This window comes from Chiloscyllium plagiosum, unplaced genomic scaffold, assembly GCF_037043375.1.
Source record: "Chiloscyllium plagiosum isolate Xiang-an unplaced genomic scaffold, Cpla_swu_hap1 HiC_scaffold_15, whole genome shotgun sequence".
NCBI lineage: Eukaryota > Metazoa > Chordata > Chondrichthyes > Orectolobiformes > Hemiscylliidae > Chiloscyllium > Chiloscyllium plagiosum.
This window is the reverse complement of record NW_028270153.1, coordinates 33,410,461-33,435,684: the sequence shown is the minus strand read 5'-3', so window position 1 is coordinate 33,435,684 and position 25,224 is coordinate 33,410,461. Positions and strand designations below refer to the sequence as shown.

The following is a 25,224-nucleotide window of genomic DNA, read 5'->3' as shown; positions in this document are numbered from 1 at the left end:
CTTGCCCTGCCTGCTTATACCCTAAACACACAGAGTAGAATAGCAGGTCCATCATAATCAATTCATAGATTTAAAACATGCCTTCATGTGCTCTGTTGAATGAACTTCTGTCAGCATATGGTCTGGTGTTTCTTTGCGCCAGCTACAAAATGGATAACAGTTCAGCAGCCGACACTCTTAAGTTTCCTTCAGCTGGAGAAGAGAATGGGACGGGGCCATGTCGGGAGATATTAAAATAAGTATGTCAGAAGTTGACCGATTATGACTGACAGGCTTGGACATGAATAAGCTGAGCTGTTGGAAACTACACTATCACCAATGCTTCTCACAGCTGGGCACCTATTTGAAAAGATGACCATTTTTCCTTTAGGTCTTAGGCATTTCACAAATTACACCAATTTAGTATATGTTGTGTTTCGGCAAGTTTTAACAAGCTTTCATCTTTGCAAAGGCCGGAACTAAATCTTGGCAGAAAACGGTTCCCACCAAGCCATCTTTATCCCTGCAGAGGCCCCAAGCATCAACAACTGTCAGAACTAACTAGCCTATTTCATCATTTCCTCCTAATTCAAACAGAAGTGTGGAGCCAGGTTAATGTAGGGTTACAGTTTAAAAAAAAGGAATATAGCCACATGCTAAACACAATAACATCAATGTTGCCATCAACCATTAATAACAACAGATTTTGTTCCTAATGCGCTATGGTGATTAATTATTCACAAACTCATTTAACCAGGAGTTAAAAGCCCTTCTTTAACAAAGCAGAAATCCAGTTTAAGCAAAGTGAGATGTTAAGGGGTTAATTTGCTCTGCTGACCCGAAAGAAATTGGATAACCCAGGGGTAGGGTAGTATGTTTCTCTGTCTTACAGGTACAATGTAAAAAAAAAAAGTTTACATCACCATCTCCTATTATTCAGAGAAATTTACATTATCATCCCCTATTCAGAATCAATAAGAACATTGTGGTTAAAATTCTGACTACTCCCTGCAGTTAAAAAAGGATTTACACCAGATCTTTCCATTAAAGAATGAATGATTTACATTAAGCTGTTTCTGGAAATGGTCATGTCACTGCACTGTGTCTTGAGTGGCATGTGACTGTGGGGAAGTGGCTGGGGGTTGCCTTGTGGGCATTACATACTGTGATGTAAAGATCTTGTATAAAGAAAGGACAACTCCTTGGTTCAAGAGAGCTTCTCTTGACACACTTTGCAAGCATTGCAAAGAGTGTTAAGTGATTCTCAAAAGCTTGTACTTGCTTAATAAATTTGGCTATTCACAGAATTCGGTGCATTGCAGTTGCAACAATGTGTAAGAATCTCAAAAAAGAGAACCCAACGAACGGACTGCAAATTCTGCAATGTACAGAAAACATTGAGCAAATTTCTCTCTCGCAAGAATTTGATTCCACATTTGAAGCTAGTTATCAGTGAATAAACTTTAAGCAAGCATTTCGAATAGAACAGAATTATTTAAAAACAAACAAGTAATGCAAGTAATAGATCGCAGATTTAATGTTTAAAATCACTAGCGTTTTTCTTACATTTTGCAGTGCAAATTTTCTGTTGCTAGTCAGGAAGTGTGAATAAAAGTGTCCTTTTTAGGGTGGCAACCAGTGACTACTGTGTTCTGCAAGGGTCAGTGTTAGGACCACAACTTTTCACTTTATACATTAATGATCTAGATGAATGAACTGAGGGCATTCTGGCAAAGCTTGCAGATGACACCAAGATGGATGGACAGGTCATATTGAGGAGGAGACTACAGAAAGATTTAGACAGGTTAGAAGAGTCAGTGAAGAAGTGGCAGATGGAGTACAACGTGGGAAAGTGAGAGATTTTGCACTGGTAGGAAGAATAGAGGCATAGAGTATTTTCTAAATGGGAAGAAAATTCAGAAATCTGAATTGCCAAAGGACTTAAGAGAATCCTGGACTAGGACTCACAAGGTAAACTTGTAAGCTGAATCAGTAGTTAGGAAGGCAAATACAATGTTGGCATTTATTTGAGAGGACTAGAATATAAGAACAGGATGTAGCTCGGACACTTTTTAAGGCTCTGGTCAGACCATATTCAATTTAAATTGAATTGAATTTATTGTCACAAGACACGGTGAAAAGCTTTGTCTTGCGAGCAATACAGGCAGATCACATAGTTAAGTAGCATAGATAAGTAAATAAGAGGCAAACAGCGGCAAAAACAAAAATACAGGTAAAGGCGAACGTTAAGAGTTTGTGAATCCATTCAGTGTTCTAACAACAGTCGGGTAGAAACTGTTTTGAAACAAGCTGGTGCATGTTCAGGCTTCTGAACCTTCGCCCTGATGGTAGAGGTTGTAGAAAAACATTGCCAGGATAGGATGGATCTTTGAGAATGGTGCCTGCCTTTCCTTGACAGTGGGTCTGGTAGATGGATTCTATAGATGGGAGGCTGGCCTTTGTGATTGTCCGGGCTGAATTCAGCACTCTCTGTAACTGTCTCAAATCTTGAATGGTACAGTTGCCATAAGGTGGTGATACATCCAGACAGAAGGCTCTCCATGGCGCATCTATAAATGTTGGCAAGCGTATTCGCTGTCATGCCAAATTTACTCAGCTGCCTGAGGAAGAGGAGACATTGTTGGGCCTTTGCAACCAGTGCGTTCACTTGAAGAGTCCAAGAAAGCTTGTTGTGGTTGATCACTCCCAGGAGCTTGACACTCTCCACTTGTTCCACCTCTGTGCTATTAATGTGTCGGAGGGCATAAGTAACATCCCGCCAAAAATCAATGAGTTCCTTGGCTTTGCCAGCATTGAGCACTAGGTTGTTCTCAATACACCATTTTTCCAGGTCTTCCACCTCCTGTCTGTCATCTGTTTCGTCGCCATCTGAGATTCAACCGACTATGGTGGTGTCATCAGCGAACTTGTAAATGGCATCAGTCTGGTATTTGACAACGCAGTCATGGATATACAGAGAGTACAGCTGGGAGCTGAGTAGGCACTCTTGGGTGCTCTAGCGTTGAGTGTTAGAATGAAATATTGTCCCCAATCTTCACTGATTGGCTTCTGGGTCAGAAAACGGAGGATCCAACTGTAGAGAGTGGGGCTTAGTCCAAGATTACTAAGTTTAGTAATCAGTCCTGAGGGGAGAATAGTGTTGAAGGCTGAACTGTAGTCAATGAGTAGAATTCTTATGTAGCTGTTCTTGGTGTCAAGATGTTCTAGGGAGGAGTGAAGGGCAAGTTATATGGCATCTGACATGGATCTGTTGGTCCGGTAGGCAAATTGGAGTGGGTCAAGAGTAGTGGGGAGGCTGGAGTTGATTAATGCCATGACCAGCCTTTCAAAGCACTTCATAAAGACTTTATAAAGCTCTGGTTAGGCCCCATTTGGAGTAGTGTGTCCAGTTTTGGTCCCCACACCTCAGGAAGGACATACTGGCACTGGAGCGTGTCCAGCAGAGATTCACACGGATGATCCCTGGAATGGTAGGTCTAACATATGAGGAACGGCTGAGGATCCTGGGATTGTATTCATTGGAGTTTAGAAGATTAAGGGGAGATCTAATAGAAACTTACAAGATAATACATGGTTTGGAGAGGGTGGACGCTAGGAAATTGTTTCCGTTAGGCGAGGAGACTAGGACCCGTGGACACAGCCTTAGATTTGAGGGGGTAAATTCAGAACAGAAATATGGAGACATTTCTTCAGCCAGAGAGTGGTGGGCCTGTGGAATTCATTGCCACAGAGTGCAGTGGAGGCTGGGACGCGAAATGTCTTCAAGGCAGAAAGTGATAAATTCGTGATGTCACAAGGAATTAAGGGCTACGGGGAGAATGTGGGTAAGTGGAGTTGAAATGCCCATCAGCCATGATTGAATGGCGGAGTGGACTCGATGGGCCGAATGGCCTTACTTCCACTCCTATGTCTTATGGTCTTATGACCACCAAAGTTAGGGCTACTGGGCGGTAGTCATTGAGACATGCTGCATGAGCCTTCTTAGGCACAGGGATGATGTTGCCCTCTTGAAACAGGCAGGGACAGTGGCCTGCTGCAGGGAGAGAGTGAAGATGTCAGAAAAGACCTCTGCCAGTTGATCGGGGCATGCTTTTACTGCACGGTCTGGTACTCCATCTGGCCCCATTGTTATCCTTGGATTCACATGAAGGAAAACTGATCTGACTTCTGATGCAGTGACATTTGGGATATATTCATCAGGACTTGTCGGAATAGGTGTTATCTCTCCGCTGAAATTCTGCTCAAACCGAGCACAGAAGGCGTTGAGACGATCTGGGAGGGATATGTCATCATCTGCTATCTTGCACTGTATCTTTTTAGAGTATTGAAAGCAATTTTGGGCCCCAAATCTCTGGAAGGATGTGTTGTTCCTGCAGCAGGTCCAGAGGATGTTCACGAGAATGGTCCCAGGAATGGAAGGCTTAACATAAAGAGAAAATTTGAGGACTCTGAGTGGCATTTAGAAAGATTTACATCATACTGGACAGAATGGATGTTTCCATTAGCAGGAGAGACGAGAATCCAAAGGCACAGCCTTAGAATAAAGGGAAGACACTTTAGAACGGAGATGAGGAGAAACTTCTTCAGCCAGAGAGTGGTGAATCTATATAATTCATTACCACAAAAGGCTGTGGAGGCCGGGTCATTGAGAATACTTAAGACAGAGCTAGAGAGGTTCTTGTTTGTTAAGAAGATCAAAGGTTACAGGGAGAAGGCGGGAGAATGGGTTTGAGAAATTTATCGACCATGATTCAATGGCGGAGCAGACATAATGGGCCGAGTGGCCTAATTTGTGCTCTTACATCTTATGGTCTTACAATCCTTATTTCCCAGCCCCACTACCCAGGTATCACTTCATCATATGCTAATCACTCGCATCTCTGCTACTTCATGGATGATCCTATGAAAGGTAATTCACTCAGAGGGAAATGCCTACACTCTGGTTTCTCTTCTAGAAACGTGGAAATTTCACTATTCTTCCTTGTGAGGTTCTTTTCGGGCATGGCTCCAGAGCTAAAACTCACATGTTGTTGACTTTCTATCTTGATCTAGCAATGGAATGGAATTTTTGACGACTGCAGTAAAGGTTTCAAAGGCACACTTTTGCTGCCTACTAATAGCCTACGCAGGGATCACTCTTTCATCAGCTCCAGGATTCGGTCCCAGCTCCAACATTACTGGGCTTTAGCTGCTCCCCAATTATTTAGCAGTGTCAAGCTCCATACCTTCCACTGGTTCCTGGATCAAAAGGGTCCCCCCTCAGTGGGTCCCCAGATTAATATTTCATCTGAATAATGGCTTCCCCAGGCAAAGCAGCATCCTTCAGTGCTACAATATAGAATCAACTCAGATGTTCTTTTCATTGACAAGTGGGGCTTGAAACTATAATAGCTTTAAACTTAGACTATTATCTAACTCCCTCCTGACACCTCTTATTCCACAGCAGCACTGTCCAATACCACAAGCAACTGTAATTGAGCCTGCCTTTGTAATGCAACTCATTTGGCATCCTTCAGCAAATCTCAAACCACAACAGCCTTAACTGTACCACTTTTCACACCAAGCAATCAGCTCTTCCTCCCCCAAGCCCATTTGACAATATAATTGTGCCCATGGATTAAATCTCATCATAAATGCAGAAGACACTTACTCCTTTATTAACAAGGTCCATTCTGACCAATTTCATCATGGACTGATCTATCAAAATTCAGCTCATGACTTGGAAACCAGCCATTTGTTCAGATGAAATTCTCGTTTACAAAAATCTCTAATTCCACTCGGGCAGCCCAAACAACCAGTGGCAATGTATTCTTTAATACCAAAAGCCTTGTATTTGTTCTTCTACCTTTAGTACCATCTCCACCTGCAAGCACCTCACCCTATTCTATCCTTTAGAACTTTAAATCAAAGTCCTGGGAAAAGCCCCTCTCGCTTCTGCATTAAATATCAGTGAATTTGGACACCACCTTCCCTCTCCTTCAATTTCTCAGATCCATTTAGCCTTAGCTTTTACAAAATCTCCCACAAACTTATCTACAGTCACCCTTATGACTGATTTTTGTGACCTCATCACTCCTGTGATGCCCAAGATTACCTCATTTCTCAACAGCAAATATCTTACTCAGCCCAACCTTCAACATTCACTCGAGAGAAAAAAGCTTCACTCAGCTCACTCACCAATTCACATCCATAACCTTCCCCCACCCGTTCTCTGATATTTCTTCCAACACATGGCTTTCAACATCATTTTTCACTAATAAATATTCACCACCTCCTGATCTATAATTTCTTCAAGAAAGTCAGAGAACGATGATAAAAATGAATATGGGGTGCACACTTGATCAGCCACCTTATATAAACTGAGTCAGGCATTACTGCAGGCAATATGCTTGCAGCAAAACAGCCCGTAGCTCCAGGGATTACTGGATTAAACAGATATGCCTAAATCCTTTTGCTATGACTGTCCTCACTTCTAATAGCAAATTCAAAGTAAGCATGGAACTCCACGTTAATGCCTTGGCCATTAAGACTCCTCAATCATTTCCCATACTCCATGAATGCAGCAACTACTCAAAATGCAGTTGTTAAACAAAAACTTCACATTTCATTTCCTTTATAAACTGAGCAAAAATATTACTGCTAAAAACTTAATGTTCAACAATGCATTGCTTCAATCATTAGAAATGTAAGGGTTATTTAATTTTACACAATATTAGGAATTACTCAATAAACATACTATTATTCCAGCAAAATATTTGCTGGAAGACATTTACAGTACATTATTGACAAGCAAGAGAAGGTACACATCTATAGAGCTTTGAAGAATAGGTAGTGACAACAGTGACTAAATTAATCTTATTAAATTCCTCAGCATTAATGAGGTAAATGACAACGTCAGGGAAAACAACAGGATAGACAAACTCATTTAAAAAACCAGGAGCGCTTTATGAGAAACCCCAAATACAAGATGGAGCGCCACAGGAGGTCCATTCATCAGAATTAATGTAAATAGATTCAGAAGGCCTGCTGTGGCAACAAGAATCTTATCAGTCAACATATCGGACAAACACGCCCTCTGGTTTATCTCTGAGGCTAAAACCAGTTATTACTTCAACAAAGTGAGGCATAATATCAAACTATTGCAACAACCTTTTTTGTTTCGCCACTAAAGACAAAAAGCAAGTTTGCCTACATAACACATAAAAGGAAATAATTTTAAAATTCCATCTAACAGACTGCATCCAATTTAGCATAAACTGTGAATTTCTTTTCAAAATGTAAGTTGTACCTTTAGGCAAGTATTCAAAAATAATAGGATTATCATCTCCCGGTTGATCAGACTTGACAGATAAGAAGTTATGCTTGCTCAGAAGTGCAGCTCTCAAGTTGGCCACTGTAGATGCCTGCTGTTCTTCTTTTACGGAGGCAACAAACTGAGAAAGGTAATTTGATTCTACGCCAGTTAGTGGCTCCTCTGGATTCGGACAGAAATCGGGTCTGTCTCCTCGATTATCTGAACTACTTGGTTCAGTGACATCCACACCTAGGAAACATAAGCAAGTTAGTAAGCTATGAGAGCTATTTTTAATTACAGAAATTTAACGAGCCTATTTAAATTAATCTTCATGCAAAATATATTAATGCTATTCAAGTAAACAGATCAAGAACCTGAACATAAGCAGCTTACAGGATTGTTAAAATAGACAAGTACAATACAATTTGATTCTTCTCTGAAACAAATTAGAACAATTTCTAAATGAACATCTGCCAAAATGGAAACAATCATCCATTTCCAGGAGTCGAGTAGATGAGTTAGGACATTGGTGGTAGATAGCTGCTGATTTCAAGTACCAGCTTTTAAGTCGATAATCAATTTTCTGCAAGAACAACATACAACAAATTGTTACTTTTCTTGAGGGGAAAAGGTGAAGGTACTGTTGTAAGAAATGTTGCCAAGTTGCGTACAGAGTAGCCTCACAAATCATGAAGGATTACTAATATTGGCTTGGAACTCCTTTGCAATAATGTTAATGGACCTTCCACTCCCAAGGCAAGAGCAATGCTTCAGTGTAGCATTTCATCTAAAACACAACCCCTCAAGGCAGTTCAGCACTCCTTCAGCACCGAAGTGGAGGGTTCATCTTGATTCAGCACTCAAACCTCTCAAGCCAGGCATCATGACATGAGCTTCTGACTTAAGGGCCAGCGCATTACCACTGAGTCTTAAGTGACGTCATAGATAAATTTAATACATTAGAAGAAATCAATGTAAACATTTCAGGATACTACAGATACTGGATTTCATTAGTTTACAAAAATGTCAGTGATAAGTAATGACAAACATCATTGGATTCAATATTTATTTACATGAAATAGATTTAGTACATCAAGTTGGAAGAACACACTTGCATCTTATTAAACAAAAGCCTTGGGAAGTGGGCTTGCTTGCTGACATTACAAGACTAACTACAGATGTTCCAGATGGTGAATGGGTTCTGTTCTGGAGTATTCAAGTCAGAACACAATGCAGGAGAACATAATAGAGCCAATCGTAAGTACAAGAAATGTTCCTATTTCAGGTCATTAAAATTTCATTCCTGTATGAGACTGTGTTCATAATTACAAGAGTTCGTAAGGTGGGCTTTCACAGATCGGGGACCTACAGTATGCTCTAAAAAGAAACACATTATATGCTAATGTACTTCACAACTAATGAGCAGGGCTACAGCAGTATTATTATAACTGCAGGTTCCTTGTTACATGAGTGATTGTTGCTTTGGCATTTAAATTGATAGTTTATAAACAAGTGTTAGATTAGATACCTTACAATATGGAAACAGGCCCTTCAGCCCAGCAAGTCCACACCGACCCTCTAAAGAGCAACCCACCCAGACCCATTCCTCCACTCTATATTTACCCCTGACTAATGCATCTAACACTATGAGCAATTTAGCATGGTCAATTCACCTGGCCTGCACATCTTGCGATTGTGGGAGGAAACCGGAGCACCCCTAGGAAACCCACACAGACACAGGGAGAATGTGCAAACTCCACACAGTCGCCCGAGGCAGAATCGAACCCAGGCTCCTGGCGATGTGAGGTAGCAGAGCTAACCACTGAGCCACTGTGCCACAATGTTTGGCCTGTACTTGTGGGTTAAAAGTAAGTTAAATCTACAGTCCAATCGAAATACAATTACAGTTAGATTTTTTTTTTATTAATCATGTCAGCTATATAAAAAGTTAATGAATCAAGAGCAGAAGGCCACCATTTGGACCCTTTCGCCTGATCCGTCACTTAATACGATTATGGTTGACCCAAGTTATGACCTTAAATCCACATTCTTGCCTACCCCTGGAAAAAATCTGAAACAAGAGGTCAAACGTTATCTCTGGCTAAAAAGCAAATGACACCACTTCAATCTCTTCGTGGGGCAAAGGATTACAAAAACCCATGATCTGCAAAAAACATACCTTCTCATGATCTTAAATAGGACACCTAATTTTTTTTTTTAACAAGTGCCTCAGAATCCTAGTGATAGTTTATTATACATGACTGTTCTAAAATCAATGCAGCTGATTCAAGACTTAAGTTTAATTTAGCCTCATTAAAAACACAAAAAATAAAATCACAAAATTTATTAATTAAAGCGTGGGTGAGCATGTGTCAAATTAACTATAGTGTCAGTAATATCAATGATAAATGAAAAGCTGTATACAAATTTCTTTAAAGTGTTGACTGCTAATACCATTTGAGTAATCCGTACCAAAATAACATCCAGGACAAAAATATGGCAGAATTTGATTCAATAAGCTCGCTCAGTGTTGTACAACTAGAAGTGGTAACAGAAATAAAGAGGAGGAAACCCAGTGAGGAATTTACAAAGAAAAATTAAGAATGTTCAAATCTAGTAATCAGCAGTTAGCTAGTAAACAATGAGCACAAGGGTGCTCGTGATCAGAACTCAAAATTGAGATTTGTTTAGCCAATTTTGGTTGAGCTTAAATTCAGAGGGGAGAACGTGGGAGGTGCGGACTGAAGTTGAGGGATAACAGCATAGATTAAGGCTTTAGCAACACATCAGCTGGAGCAGGAGTGGAGTTGCATGAAGCCATGGAATAAAAGGGACACTAGCAGTATGGACATCATGTTAGCTGAACGACAGAAAACAGCAGTGCTGAACGGCTATTTTTCAGAATGGAAGATGGTACACTGCATGATTCCCAAAGGATCAGAACTATGGCTACTGGTCTTCTTGAAAGATATGCACTTGTGGGTAAAAGGCTTAATTTCAAAAGCTGCAGTTAAATGCAAAGTTTGAAAGTATTTTCAACTGTGAGAATAGATTCGTGGTGAGGAAGCCCAAATAAAGAGAGAAAAAAAAGGAAGATAGACAAAGAGATTGTTTGCAATCGTTGCAGGAAACAAGGAGTGAGGATGTATAGTTAAGGATATGCCTGCCCAAAAATGTTGCCTTTACTATAGCTAGCACATTTTCAACTATTCATTGTCCCCAGTATCACCTATCTAGCTTCTGTTCCTTAGCTTACTGTTAACAAGCCTTTGGTCTGCATATCCTTTTCTCTCTCTCTGGGTTCTCTTCACCCCCCATTCCACTGTCATCGAAGCTGTTTTTAATTCTGAAGGAGGGTTATAGGATTCAAAACAATAACTGTTTCCTCTCCACAAATGCTGTCAGGCCTGCTGAGTTTCTCCAGAAATATATGTTTATGCATGTTTCAGATCTCCAGTGTCTCAGTTCTTTGTTTTATTGCCATCTTTGTGATACAGTAAATATCTAATCAGGGTCAAATACAATATTAAAATTACAAATGTTGTGATACAGCATCAGAAAGGTCTCAGGGAAACAGATAGATTCAACAGGTGAATTTATGATAAGGATCACAGAAAATAATTTAAATCTTGAGTATTTAGGTAGAAGACAATTTCTGTTCATCGAACACCAAAGCCATCTAACACATTAGAAGTATGCAAGAGAAAGGAGGGATAGTGGAAAGATACAGTTCAATTTTGTCACTGAGCAAAAAGGAAGACTAATTGTGTTTTCCATGCCAATTATTTAATTCCCACAAAATCATGGCACAGGCAATAGGATTACAGAGTACTGAGTTAATGGTAAGATTCCTGGTAGTGCTGATGAGTAGAGAGATCTGTGTCCATGTACACAGATCCCTGAAAGTTACCACCCAGGTTGACAGGGTTGTTAAGATGGCATACACAATGTGTTAGCTTTTCTTGGTGGAGGGATTGTTTTTTGGAGCCACGAGGTCATGCTGCAGCTGTACAAAACTCTCGTTGCGGCCAATAGAAAGTGAGGTCTGCAGATGCTGGAGATCAAAGTTGAAACTTTATTGCTGGAACAGCACAGCAGGTCAGGCAGCATCCAGGGAACAGGAGATTCGACGTTTCGGGCACAGGCCCTTCTTCAGGAATGAGCAGAGAGTGTTCAGCAGGAGAAGATAAAAGGTAGGGAGGAGGGACTTGGAGGAGGGGCGTTGGAAATGTGATAGGTGGAAAGAGGTCAAGGTGAGGGTGATAGGTCGGAGTAGGATGGAGGCGGAGAGGTCAAGAAGAAGACTGCAGGTCAGGAAGGCGGTGCCGGGCTGGAGGGATCCGGCTGAGACAAGGTGGGGGGAGGGGGGATGAAGAAACTGGTGAAGTCCAAGTTCATCCCCTGCGGTTGGAGGGTTCCCAGTCGGAAGATAAGACGCTCCTCCTCCGACAGTCGGGTTGTTGTGGTTTGGCGGTGGATGAGTCCAATGACCTGCATATCCTCGGTGGAGTGGGAGGGGGAGTTGAAATGCTGTGCTACAGGTTGGTTGGGTTGGTTCGTCCGGGTGGCCCAGAGGTGCTCTCTGAATCGCTCCGCAAGTAGGCGGCCTGTCTCCCCAATATAGAGGAGGCCACACCGGCTGCAGCGGATGCAGTAGATGATGTGGGTGGAGGTGCAGGTGAATCTGCGGCGGATATGGAAGTTTCCTTTGGGGCCTTGGAGAGAAGTGAGGGGGGAGGTGTGGGCGCAAGTGTTGCACCTCCTGCGGTTGCAAGGGAAGGTGCCGGGAGTGGAGGTTGGGTCGGTGGGGGGTGTGGATCTGACAAGGGAGTCGCGGAGTGAGTGGTCTCTACGGAAAGCTGATAGGGGAGGGGAGGGAAATATATCCTTGGTGCTGGGGTCTGTTTGGAGGTGGCGGAAGTGACGGCGGATGATGCGCTGTACATGGAGATTGGTGGGGTGGTAGGTGAGGACCAGTGGGGTTCTGTCCTGGTGGCGGTTGGAGGGGCGGGGCTCAAGGGCGGAGGAGCGGGAAGTGGAGGAGATGCGGTGGAGGGCACCGTCGACCACGTCGGGGGGGAAATTGCGGTCCTTGAAGAAGGAGGCCATCTGTGTTGTACGTATTTTGAACTGGTCCTCCTGGGAGCAGATGCGGCGGAGACGAAGGAATTGGGAGAATGGGATGGCGTTTTTACAGGGGGCAGGATGGGAGGAGGTGTAGTCCAGGTAGCTGTGGGAGTCGGTTGGTTTGTAGTAGATGTCCGTGTTGATTCGGTCGCCTGAGATAGAAACAGAAAGGTCTAGGAAGGGGAGGGAGGAGTCCGAGACTGTCCAGGTGAATTTGAGGTCGGGGTGGAAGGTGTTAGTGTAGTGGATGAACTGTTCAACCTCCTCGTGGGAGCACGAGGTAGCACTTGCAGTATTGCATAAGTTCTGGTCACTATTATACGAAGGACATGGAAGCTTTGGAAATGGTTCAGAGGAGATTTACTAGTATATTGCCAGGTACGGTGGGGGGGGGGGCTTATGAGACAAGGTTGAGGGACTGGAGGCTGTTCTCGTTAGTGAGAAGGAGGTTGAGAGGTGACTATGAGACATACATGATCAGAGGATTAGATAGGGTGGACAGTGAGAGCCTTTTTCCTCAAATGGTGATGGCTAGCACAAAGGGACATAGCTTTAAATTGAGGGGTGATACATGTAGGACAGATGTCAGAGGTAGTTTCTTTAATCAGAGTAGTAGGGGCGTGGAAAGCACTGCCTTCAACAGGAGTAGACTCGCCAACTTAAAAGATATTTCCATAGTCATTGGATAAAGATATGGATGAAAATGGAATAGTGTGGAATAGATAGGCTTCAAATTGGTCCCACTGATCGGTACAACATTGAGGGCTGAAGGGCCTTTACTCCACTGTAATGTTCTATGGTCCTCAAGATCGTATCAGCTTAACCATCTTCAGCTGCTACATCAACATCCTCTCCTCTCATTAATTAACACCGAATATCTGTCCATCCTGAATGTTCAAATTCATCTAAAATTCCTCAGATGATTCTGCATGCAGGCAGAAACGGCTGTATAACTCGTCTGACTTTAGAATTTCTGTTGAAATGTGGCCAGTAACGCAACACTAGGCATCACCAAAGTCGCATATATGACCAGCTTCCCTTAACACTCAAAAGCACAGCTGCACCGCAGCACCATTTTCCACCATCCACAATGAACGAAGCAGTGTTACAAAAGGTACACTTTTCACATGATCTGTAGAACAGCTCAATAAATTGAATACCTCATCTTGAATATTCACTTCCTCCATTAGCAACAAAGCATTGTTTCAGTGTGCACCTCAACAAAATAGATTGGAAAAATCAAAGCCTTTTTAGCAACTCTAACTCACAATCGTGAACACCAAGAAAATAGGCAACTAGCAGAGTGGAATGACAAAACCTCCAAATGCCCCACATTACATGGTGCTGTTCCTTCATTTTCAATTGGCTAAAATACCTGGAATATCCCAACAGGACTTTGGGCACATCTACACCATGCAGACTGCACTAGTTCAATGAGGTACTCACCATATCATTCTCAAGGACAACTGAGGATGCAAAATTTTACTTATCTTGACAACAAGGTCTACATCTGATGAGTGAATTTTTAAAAAAACTAGAAACCAATGCTCTTCTCAGACAATGTTGACGGTGGCATATCGATGGCAAAGAAAAAAGTGAAAGCCTTGGGGTCATCTGAAATAACATATCATCAGGAAAGAAGCCAATGCTGGCGTTTCTCTGGCCACTAGTGGGTTGTTTAGAATGCAACATGGTGGGTGCAACCCCATTCGGATGAATAACATGGGAAATGGTGTGGTTAACTGCAGCAAAGTCTGCAACCAGGCCAAAATGCATAGCCTGCCACCATTGTAGTCTGATGGGTTGTAATTCATGACTTTGATTCAAGCAGTCTCAGTACTGTAGCAAGAGCAGAACTCTAATTGAAGGCATTTGACAATGAATTTCAGAAGAGGCAAGGTGTGAAAACCAACAGCTTATTTGAAAAATTGAAATAACAGTTAGATTGCGATGGACTGATAATTTAAAAGCAGAGGGATCAGGAGGGAGTTCTGTTCACCACCATCCACCATACTCCCCTCCATTTCCTCCATCACCAACCTCCTCCCCCCAACACACAGACAGAGAAGTTGCAAATTTGAAGGGATGGGTGAACAGTGCTCAAGGAGGAGAGAATCGTCAACATTATCAGTTAACAGTGAGCCTCGAAATGAAGTTGAGTAGTCAACAATTCACTGGGAGTGGGGTTACAACGAGCAGTTAATGCGTTTCATGGTCAAATAAATTAAAAACAGAAGATAGGACTAACAGTGTAGAATCCAACTTCAGGTACAGAGAAAGAGGATTCATGCAAGAAGCTGGGCCCACTGAGTAGGCAAGGCAGGGAAGCAACAGAGGCAGATGAAAGAACTGCTTCAATCTTATGGATTTGCTCGTCATTATGCTCCTTACACTTGGCTGTTGGATATCAGATTAGAGGCAATAGGAGAGAGGAGTGTATAATGCCAGAGTATCCACTGCATTCCAGAAAAAATCTGGAACTTTAAACTTTTGTAGATTAAAGCTAGATAATTAAGTTGTAATAAACTTCAAATATTTATCAAAAATTAATGCATTTCTTCACTGACCATTATAGTGGCAGATACAAAAGGCTCTCCTGCAAATTTATTGCATTAATTAACTCTTGTAAAATCTAGTCATGTGCTAATCTAATTTAAACACCCGTGCTATTCAAATTCCATGCCTTCAACATAACTGCACTCTTCATGTACATCAATATTCTATGTAGAAATCGTTTCACTCAATTTTACTGTCTACCTTGCATCAGCAAAGATCAGACCAGCTTTTTATAACTCAAAGTTCCAAACCTAAAAATGCAACACACATGCTCAAAGTTTGCTGCTGGGCCATTAAACTTCAAATCATTTGAACATGGGATGTAAAAGAACCAAAAGTATGTTTAAACAATCACAAAGACTAAACACATGTCAAACCAGATTCAACATTCTTTGCAATCATAGCTGATCATGTGAAACAACAGGTCTCAAGATTAACATCAAGGAGAACATTTAGCAACAATACTAAGTGCAAAAGTAAACACATTGTTAACAAATCCTCAAAAACTGCTCGAACAATTTTCTTAAGGTTTCTATATAATGAGAAGTGTAAATGTTAGCAATGTTGGGAGAATCTAGGAAAGACATCAGACTTCACTTGCGCAAATTTTTCTGATACTGGATTAGTGGTGTTGGAAGAGCACAGCAGTTCAGGCAGCATCCAAGGAGCAGTGAAATCGACATTTCGGGCAAAAGCCCTTCATCAATTTTTCTGATAGTCCATTTTTGCCTTGTCTTTTTGTTCATCTCTCTGCTCAACTCCCAACCTGCCTATTAACTACAACCTACATTTGAAGCAATTTTACTCTTATTGTAGTACTGTACAAAGTAGCACTGCTACTGGGCAAAACTTATCAACTCACCAACAATTCAGAAAGAAGTCTTCAGAAACCACTGATCGTGGGGGTTCAGAGTAGCAGGTGGCCAGCAGGTGAAACAAAAATGAAGCAAAACATTCAATGCTGGGATAAAGATAACTTACTATGAATATAGATATAGATTAATCATTCACACCTTAGAAGTATTCCTTTTGAGGAGATGGAGGGTAAAATCCATCTGGCTGATTTCTAAGGACAGATTCCCAACAAAATGCAGTCATCGCTTTTGCTGGGAACGATCAAAGAATTTTGGAAATTTAATTTATTGCACACAGTATACTCTATTACGTTACCCAAGATCACAAATCCACATCAACAGTTAGTACCCAAGGCTGCAGACTGGCATTTTGCATTTATCTTTCTGTGATACAGTAAGATTCCACACCACAACCTGTGGATAATTTGAAAGATTGATTTGCTTTGCACAATGTTGACACTAAGTATCAATGTTGAGTTTTGCACCTGTTAAACAATGGTGGGACTAGATGGGGTTGGGATATCTGGTCGGCATCGACAGGTTGGACTATGACTCGAAATGGAAAACAACAAACATACAAGTAGTTCCAAGACAGCCATGTTGATATTCAGCAATATGCAAGTGAGAATACATCCATTCACTTTGGGATGCAAGAACTGAAAGCCCATTAACTATGCCAATGATTAGACTCGGTGAAAGATTGACAAAGTTCCTGACCCGCAAACTGAAATCTACACTAAGATTTTAATGTTCTATAAGACGTACACTTCGGTGCCACCTGAGCAAAAACAGCAAGAGAATTTGGAAGTCAAGATCAAATCATTGAGAAAATAATTTACTGACATTCAAGTCCAGATCATGAGTAGTCAGTTTATTTCCTGTCTGGCATTCAGGAGCCCAGGCCTCTCCTGAAAATTCTTCGCCCAAATTATCTTTGACTACTGTTTTTCATGCTTATCTCCTATCTCCCTGATCATCTGCCCTCTGCCCAGAACAACCATATTTCAGAAAAGCCTCAGCTTCATTCCCTTATAACCAACTCAAGTTGAATGAATTAACTCATGAGAAACCTTTCTGCCACCTCAGTGTCAATTTTTGCCAGAGGAAATTCCTGACTACCACCTCTTTCTCCCATTTCAAAAATCCTAAAGTTTTCATCATCTCAAAGCTTTGTAAATCTACTCACTCCTAAGTCAAGCTCAGAATTGGCCCAGCAAGCAGCACCAAGCAGAGGAAATTGTCTCAAGTCAACAAACTTGCATTGCTATTGGTGTACTTCCTATTAACAAACTTGAATGCATCAGAAGTTAAGATTATTAACAAACTTGCTTACTGAAAAATCAATGTAAGGATGCAAGACATAGTTGAATATTAAAAAGGCAACATGGATGCTGCTGTTAAAAGGCTAATGCTGCTGTTAAAAGGCTTTTAAATAAAGCAATGGAATTTACACTTGCGTTAAGGGGGGTTTCCGATATCAATTTTCCAAATAAAGCCAACAGGGAGTTACCGTATATACTCATCCAAAAGTCAGATTTTTTTAAGACTATTGTTAAAGGTTCAATTTATAGGGCCGACTATTACACGGAGACTAGTTTTGAGGGGCTCAAATTCATGCTGAGTTTGAAATACCATATTATTAACAAGTCAATTTGATCGTTCAACTAATCCTGGGTAAAGAAGAAAAACACAATGAATTACAGGAAAGGTAATTACTGGATAAAAGCAAGAGAAACAAAAATGAATTACTGGTAGTAAATTTGCTTTATATATACATCTGGTCAAAGATTCATTGAAATCCTGCAAAATTACATTGTTCAACAACGTCATGGCCTAGTATAATGGCACACTTTAAATGAAACATTTATGAAATGCTGAATGTGTAAGCATCTTGAACATTACCGCCAAATCCTTCTGTTTCCATTTACTCTCATACGTAATGAAACTCAGCAACATTAACAAATTTGTCAAAGATATAAAGATATATGCAGCTAATATATCTCACTTTTATTCAGATATTATGGCACAATTAAAATGATCAAACTTTTAACGATATTAACTTTTGGACGTGCAGAGGAACCTCAATAATCTTAAGGACACGGGCAGAGAGTATTTTGTTCAGTTAAATCGAATTCCAGATAATCCAATGCCAGATAACAATTTAAACCAAGTATTGGGACCTTGCGATCTTGCCGGATAATCAAAAGCCAGACAATCGAGTTTGCTCTGCAAAGTGAGCAAAGTGTGAAAAGTACCAATAGACTTAGTACCAGTCTGAATGAATCAAAATGTGCTGTTATAAACCAAGTCGGCTAAGCAGAGTTATGAATAAGTGAATGAATAAAGACGTAATATCGTAAACAAAAAGCGATAAGTAGAGTTACTGGCATGTGATTTTGTTTAAGTGGGTTTATGGGAACATGCAATTTCCTTTGTAAGAGGTTCATAATGCGATAAAGTAGGGTCAACTTTTACACAAGATAGATGTAAAATACAAAATATTTTGGCCAAAAATAAGGGGTCGGCTTTTACACGAGATTGACTTTTACACAAGTATATACGGTACTTTTATTTAACAAAGAGCTGTAAAGTTTCAGTTGTTAGAATTCAGAGAAAAGCATAATAAATAGAAATCTCTCATTTAATTTACTTTAAAAGATTTTGTATTGCGATAAACGATGTGCTATATCACAAAATATTGAAATATATTTCTGTCCACTGACAACTATTAACCATGAAAGGAGGACAAATTCCTTTCCTAACTCTCATTCCTGAGAAAGAAATTATGCAAGTAAATTCAATTAATTTCTAATTAATTCAGTGTACCAACATGCAACTAAATCAACATCTCACAAATAAACATTCTTTACTGTGCCATTTTGATGGTTTGAAGAAGAAATTTGGGGTTAATATGAAAACTAGCCAAAGTTAAACAAAGGCAGGAAATGACAGAACTACTAAAACCTGTGACTTGTTTTTCTCTCAAATGAAGTTCAGAGCCTCAGAGATCAGGGTTCAATTCCCACCTCAGGTGACCGTCTGTGTGGAGTTTGCACATTCTCCCAGTGTCCGCGTGGGTTTCCTCCCACAGTCCAAAAATTGTGCAGGTTAGGTGAATTGGCCATGCTAAATTGTCCGTAGTGTTCGGTGAAGGGGTAAATGTAGGGGAATGGGTCTGGGTGGGTTGTGCTTCGGCGGGTCGGTGTGGACTTGTTGGGCCGAAGGGCCAGTTTCCACACTAAGTCATCTAGTCTAATAATCTCCACATGAGTATTTATATCTGTAGTTCACTGGGAATGCTTCAGAGACCTCAGGGAGGACTGAAGGGCATAAGCTCAGATATTGAGCTAAGAGAAAGATATAATATGAATCCGATCAGGGAAAGTATGACTGGATAGGGTGGTATGATCCCAGCTCATGTTATTACTGTACAAGTCAGAGTTGAGAGCGTGGTGCTGGAAAAGCACAGCAGGTCAGGCAGCATCCAACGAGCAGGAGAAGTGATGTTTCGGGCATAAGCCCTTCATCAGGAATTCCTGATGTGCTTTTCCAGCACCACACTCTCGACACTGACCTTCAGATCTGCAGTCCTCACTTTCTCCTTATCCAGATGCCAGACTGGCTGGATAAAACACATTTTTGTTATTTAACAAGGTGTTCTTTCATCAAAGGCTTTGCTACAGATTTGGTTGCAACAATAAAAATAAAGATTAAGCAAAAGAAATGAAAATAAAATTATCTCCACCTAACATAACTTGAAATATTTTGAAATGCATCATAAAACACACTATTCATCTGGCCCAATAGCAGCCCTTTACTGTACTTAAATACCAAAAGGAGAGGTCTCTTCTCTATCACATCTATAGGCTTGAGTCAATTCTTACTTTAAATTCCTAGTCTTGAGTCCTTGATGGCCTCGTCCTTGAGTATTCACTCAAATGAGTTTAGACTTTATCAGCTTCAAATAATCCCTTCAGGGTTCTAACTAAACATTTCTGATCTGGAACTTTCTAACTAAATTCCTTACATTGATGTAAACTATTCCCTAACACTTCTAAGCTATCTTCTTTCTTCAAAGAAAACTGCTGTACACATTTAACATCCACCAGGACTTGCGCTAACTGAAATCAAAAGGCCTTCCAAGCAATGGTTGTTTTTCCGAAAGACAAAAAACTAAATCCTTCAACAGGATGTTTAAATAGCCTTCATTGATTTTCTGTCTGTCTGTAAAATACACCCACTTGAAACAATGTCCCATTACACACAAACAAATCTCTTGTAATTTTTTTTTTAAATCACAACTCCAGAATAATCAAACTAGTTAATCATTAAATCTCCTCAGAGACCAAACTCCACATGCTCATTAGTTCAAAATCCAATCACTAAAATACATGACATTAATACATACATAAAATAAACTTTACATCACACAGTGAGCTGGGATCTTCAACTCATCAAGCTGGATGGTTGGAAGAAAACGGAGCTTTGCAAGGACAGATACAGGACATTATGAACGCCAATTTCAATTTGAGAAAGCAACTCGTATTGAACCATTGTCCTCAACTTAAAGAGCAATTACACAGCATTATGAAGAAACTTGTTTAAAGCGGCAGCATGGTGGCTCAGTGGTTAGCACTGCTGTCTCATAGGACCAGGCACCCGGTTCAATTCCAGCCTCAGACAACTGTGTGGAGTTTACACATTTTCCCCATGTCTGCATAGGTTTCCTTCCACAGTCCAAAGTTGTACAGGTTCGGTGAATTGTCCGTGCTGCATTGCCCAGTGTTCAGGACTATGTAGGTTAGGTGCATTAGTCAGGGGTAAATATCAAATAATAGTTTCAGGGAAATACAGCCTGGAGAGCATAATCAGCGATATTAATGAAGTACTATACAGTAATATCTCCAGTGCAAAATTTTGTCAACTATTCCAGACAGTTGTATCTGACTGAATTGTTCTGGCAAGATGTGAAATTCTGGACTTACTAATTAGATGGATTATCAATTGTTTGGGAATTGTAATAGGTGTCAAAATGACCAGCAAAACACAAGATTCTAAGCACTAGCTAAAAGTACATTTGTGGAAGGACATTGCTGAGGAGCTGCTCTGATCAGCACATTTTCACTATCTATGGAAAAACTCATGCTTAAATATTAGTCCAAATCTTAAAAAATAATACCTGCACAGATTACATGTAATTGCTTCCAAACAGAACAAATTTCTGTCAATATTTTAAACTCATGTAAATCTTAGTAACTTGCCATCCTTAAGCAACACAATACTGTTCAGTAATTCCATGAAATATTCTGTGTATTTTGCCACTGTTGGATGCTCAAAAAACATTTAAGTGAATGCCCATGTTCACATTACTGTCACCCTGTTTCTGTATAAGTCGAAGCAAACACTCAGACACAGTATGGCTCTACCTTCTTCATCTTTATTCCAAGCCCTGGAGACAGCGTGATCGACCATGTTCACAAAGACATGAGTTCACAGTCTTCTCTCGAACAGCAGTCTCTTAAGGAGTTACATAGTCACTTACAGGGAGCAACATCCTCATCTATATTGACTGGGTGACCATTACAATTCGAAAGCATCAACAGTAAAGATTAAGCCATCTGGCATTACACAATAGATATTATTTGGAGATGCCGGTGTTAGACTGGGGTGTACAAAGTTAAAAATCACACAACACCAGGTTACATTCCAACAGGTTCAACTGGAAGCACACTAGCTTTTGGAGCGCCGCTCCTTCATTAGGTGATAATGCCTGATGAAGGATCGGCGCTCCGAAAGCTAGTGTGCTTCCAATTAAACCTGTTGGATTATGACGTTACGCTTTAACCATGAAGGGACGTTACGCTTTAACCATGAAGGATCCGTGTATAACTTTGGATCACCAGAAAAGGCTAAGGAATTCTTGGACTCTCTTAGATAAACTGTAAGACATAATGGATGTTGGTCTGCCTTTCCCCCCGCTTTGGTTTATATCCCCCCCTTGTTTTTTTTCTCTTACCTTACTGTTTAATATTATCATAGGGGGGTGGGGAGAGGGATTTGATTTTCTCCCCGCCCTTGGGGTTGTTTTCTGTTATTATTTTATGTATATATGAGGGATGTATGTATATGTGTGTATATATATAACCACCTCCCCCCACCAACATTAACCAAACCCCCAGATTTTTTATATATATATATATATTATATATAAAATCTGGGGGGGGGGGGGGGGGGGGAGGTGGTTACCTTATTCAATTTTACCTCTGTCTCTAGGAGCGGGGTTGTTTCCCCCTTGTTATTTTGTATTATTATATTTAATTATTATTTGTTGAGGTGGTAATTTTATAGTTATATGTTTATATATGGTATTAACATTACTAAATATACCCAGGTGTTGGTATGGGTGGGAGTAGGGTGCTCACTGTTAACTCTAGCTTTGTATTATATTTGAATTCTCCTCATTTTATTGAGGAGTGCCTGGGTCAAGGGTGGGGCATTGGTTGGGAGAGGATATGATGGACTTTTGGAGAGGAAGTGACACCCCCTGGGAACAAGGGGGAAAGTCTCCACTTAGATACGTTTTATATTTTTTTTATTTAGAAATAGTTTTTTATTGTATTGTTGTGGGTGTATTAAAGAGGTTTTATTTTTGTAAATTTTATATGTTCCACGCTCGGGATGTTCTGGATAGGGTTCTCCCTCCCGAGGGATCTCGGATTGGCCCAGAGGATTATGGTTGATCAGTCGGTTAAGTGGTGCACCTGAAATATCAAGGGGAGTAATTCGCCAGTCAAAAGGAAGAAAATATTATTAAATCTTGAGGAGGAAAGAGTTGATATAGCTCTCCTACAGGAGACACACCTGTCAGATAAAGAACACTTGAAATTACGACAGGGCGGATTTGATCAGGCCTTTTTTTCTTCTTTTAGCTCAAAAAGCAGGGGAGTTGTTATTCTTGTTCGGAAGAATTTCCCTTTCAAAATCCTAAAGCAGATAAAAGACGAATCTGGACGATATATCTTGATTAAAGCCCTCATAAATGGTGAGGAATATGGGATTTTAAATTTGTACTGCCCCCCGGCACACCCCTTTAAATTTATAACGGAAGCCTTTTCAAAATTGATGGCTTTTGATGCCCGTCATATAATTATAGGGGGAGACTTTAATTGTATTATGGATCCGGAAATAGATAGGATTCCCAAGGGTACTGCAGGAGTATCTCCCAGATCTAGACAATTGATGGATCTGAACAAAGAATTAGGATTAGTAGATATATGGAGATGTCTTCATCCACAGAGCAGAGATTTTTCTTTCTACTCCAATCCACATAAATGTCATACCAGAATTGATATGTTTTTTGCCCTCTTGATTTTTTTTAAATTCCATATCATCCTGTAAAATAGGTAGTATAGCAATTTCCGACCACGCTGCTGTATATTTGGAAACAAAGGCGAGGAACAATGGGACATCCCCTCGGCATTGGCGTATGGACTCCTTCCTAATGAAAGATAGTAAATTTGTAAAGTACTTCTCTCAAGAATTTAAAACCTTTTTAGAAATTAATTCAGGTACAGCTAGCAACCCGTCAATGATGTGGGTGACCATCAAAGCTTATACGCGAGGCTTGATCATCTCCTACTCAGCCACCCAGAAGAAATTAAAGGGAGAACAACAGCGTCTGCTTGAAGCCCGCTTAAAAGCGGCTGAAACAGCATACACTGATAGACCTTCTATTATTAAATTGCAAAGGATTACAGCTCTTAGGACAGCTCTAAACACTACGCTTACTCAAACGGCTAAGAGGGAAATATTATTTGCAAAGCAAAGGTTATATGAATATGGCGACAAACCGGGTAGATACTTAGCATTTCTTGCAAGGAAAAAAAAAGGCCCCTCAGACTATTACATCTATCAAGAAAAGTACGGGTATTTTGACTCATGATCACAAAAAGAATAATGCGATCTTTAGAGAATTTTATTCTGAGTTATATAAATCACAGGATTGTGAAGATAGGACCAAGAGGATGCAGTCATTTTTTAAAAAATTGACTTTTCCAGGCCTAACTCCGGAACAAGTATCGGTCTTAAATGCTCCTCTTACACTCCAAGAAATACTTGATGCAATTAGGCAACTTCAGAATGGGAAGGCGCCGGGCCCAGATGGTTTTCAAGCTGAATTCTATAAAGAATTTACAGAAATACTGGCTGGTCCACTTATGGACATGTATAACTATGCATATAGTCAGGGCTGTCTCCCACCTTTGCTGAAAGAGGCAAATATCTCTCTTATTCTTAAAAAAGGAAAGGACCCAGAAGATTGTACATCATACAGACCAATATCCTTGCTAAATGTAGATTTTAAAATCCTCTCTAAAACGTTAGCACTGAGACTAGAAAGGATACTGCCACATATTAAAAAGGAGGATCAGACGGGGTTTATTAAGGGCCGTAGATCATCCAATAATGTTAGAAGGGCTCTGAATATGATTCAAGCCTGTCATCAGGGAAAGATACCAGGAGTAGTAGTTTCATTAGACGCGGAAAAGGCATTTGATAGGGTCGAATGGTCATATTTGTTTTACACATTGGAGAGGTTTGGCGTTGGACAGGTGTTTACCAAATGGATCTCAACATTGTATAGTGATCCCAAAGCAGTTGTGGTTACCAATGGATTAGGTTCGGATAGCTTCAGTGTGGGTCGGGGCTGCCGTCAGGGATGTCCCCTCTCGCCATTGTTATTTACGCTAATAATTGAACCATCAGCAGAAGCTATACGAGCTGATCCTAATATAGTGGCCCCAAGGATTGGTACAGGTAAACATAAAATTACCCTTTATGCAGATGATGTTCTTCTATTCCTCAGTAACCCTTTGATGTCCATACCCCGCTTAATTCAAGTTATTAATACATTTAGTGCATTCTCAGGCTATAAAATTAATTTTTCAAAATCGGAGGCTATGCCAATGGGTGGCCTTGCTATGATACCCCGCTTAGCGGACGGATCCCTTTTTCCCTTTCGCTGGTCCCTGTAGGGCTTCTTATATTTAGGCATTTTTATTACTCCAGTATTTGGTCAGTTGTATAAGGCTAATTTTGTGTATTTATTGGAAAGGATAAGGCAGGACCTCCAGCGATGGGGAGACCTACCAATTTCCTGGTTGGGTAGAATAGCACTAATTAAAATTAATGTCCTGCCCCGTTTCCTATATCCTATGAGAATGCTTCCGGTGATGCTGCCGAGGACGGCTTTATGTAAATTATATGGCTGGCTGGGGTGCTTTATCTGGAATCATAGGCGGCCCCTCATTAAGCTGAAGAAGCTACAGCTTCCACAGGCAAGGGGTGGATTGGACTTCCCAGACTTTAGGAAATATCAGTTCAGTTCCCTATTAA

The 25,224-nt window shown here is 40.6% G+C and overlaps 1 protein-coding gene across 3 annotated transcripts in view; it reads right to left on the bottom strand.

Annotated features, from left to right (window-relative positions):
- Window positions 1-25,224, bottom strand: part of zbtb46 (zinc finger and BTB domain containing 46) — a 106,636-nt gene that overhangs the window by 40,389 nt on the left and 41,023 nt on the right. For all 3 annotated transcript variants that reach the window (XM_043710445.2, XM_043710448.2, XM_043710447.2), the window contains exon 4: window positions 7,289-7,543. In XM_043710445.2, coding sequence (XP_043566380.2) covers window positions 7,289-7,543 — 255 coding nt within the window. The remainder of the gene's footprint in view (window positions 1-7,288; window positions 7,544-25,224) is intronic.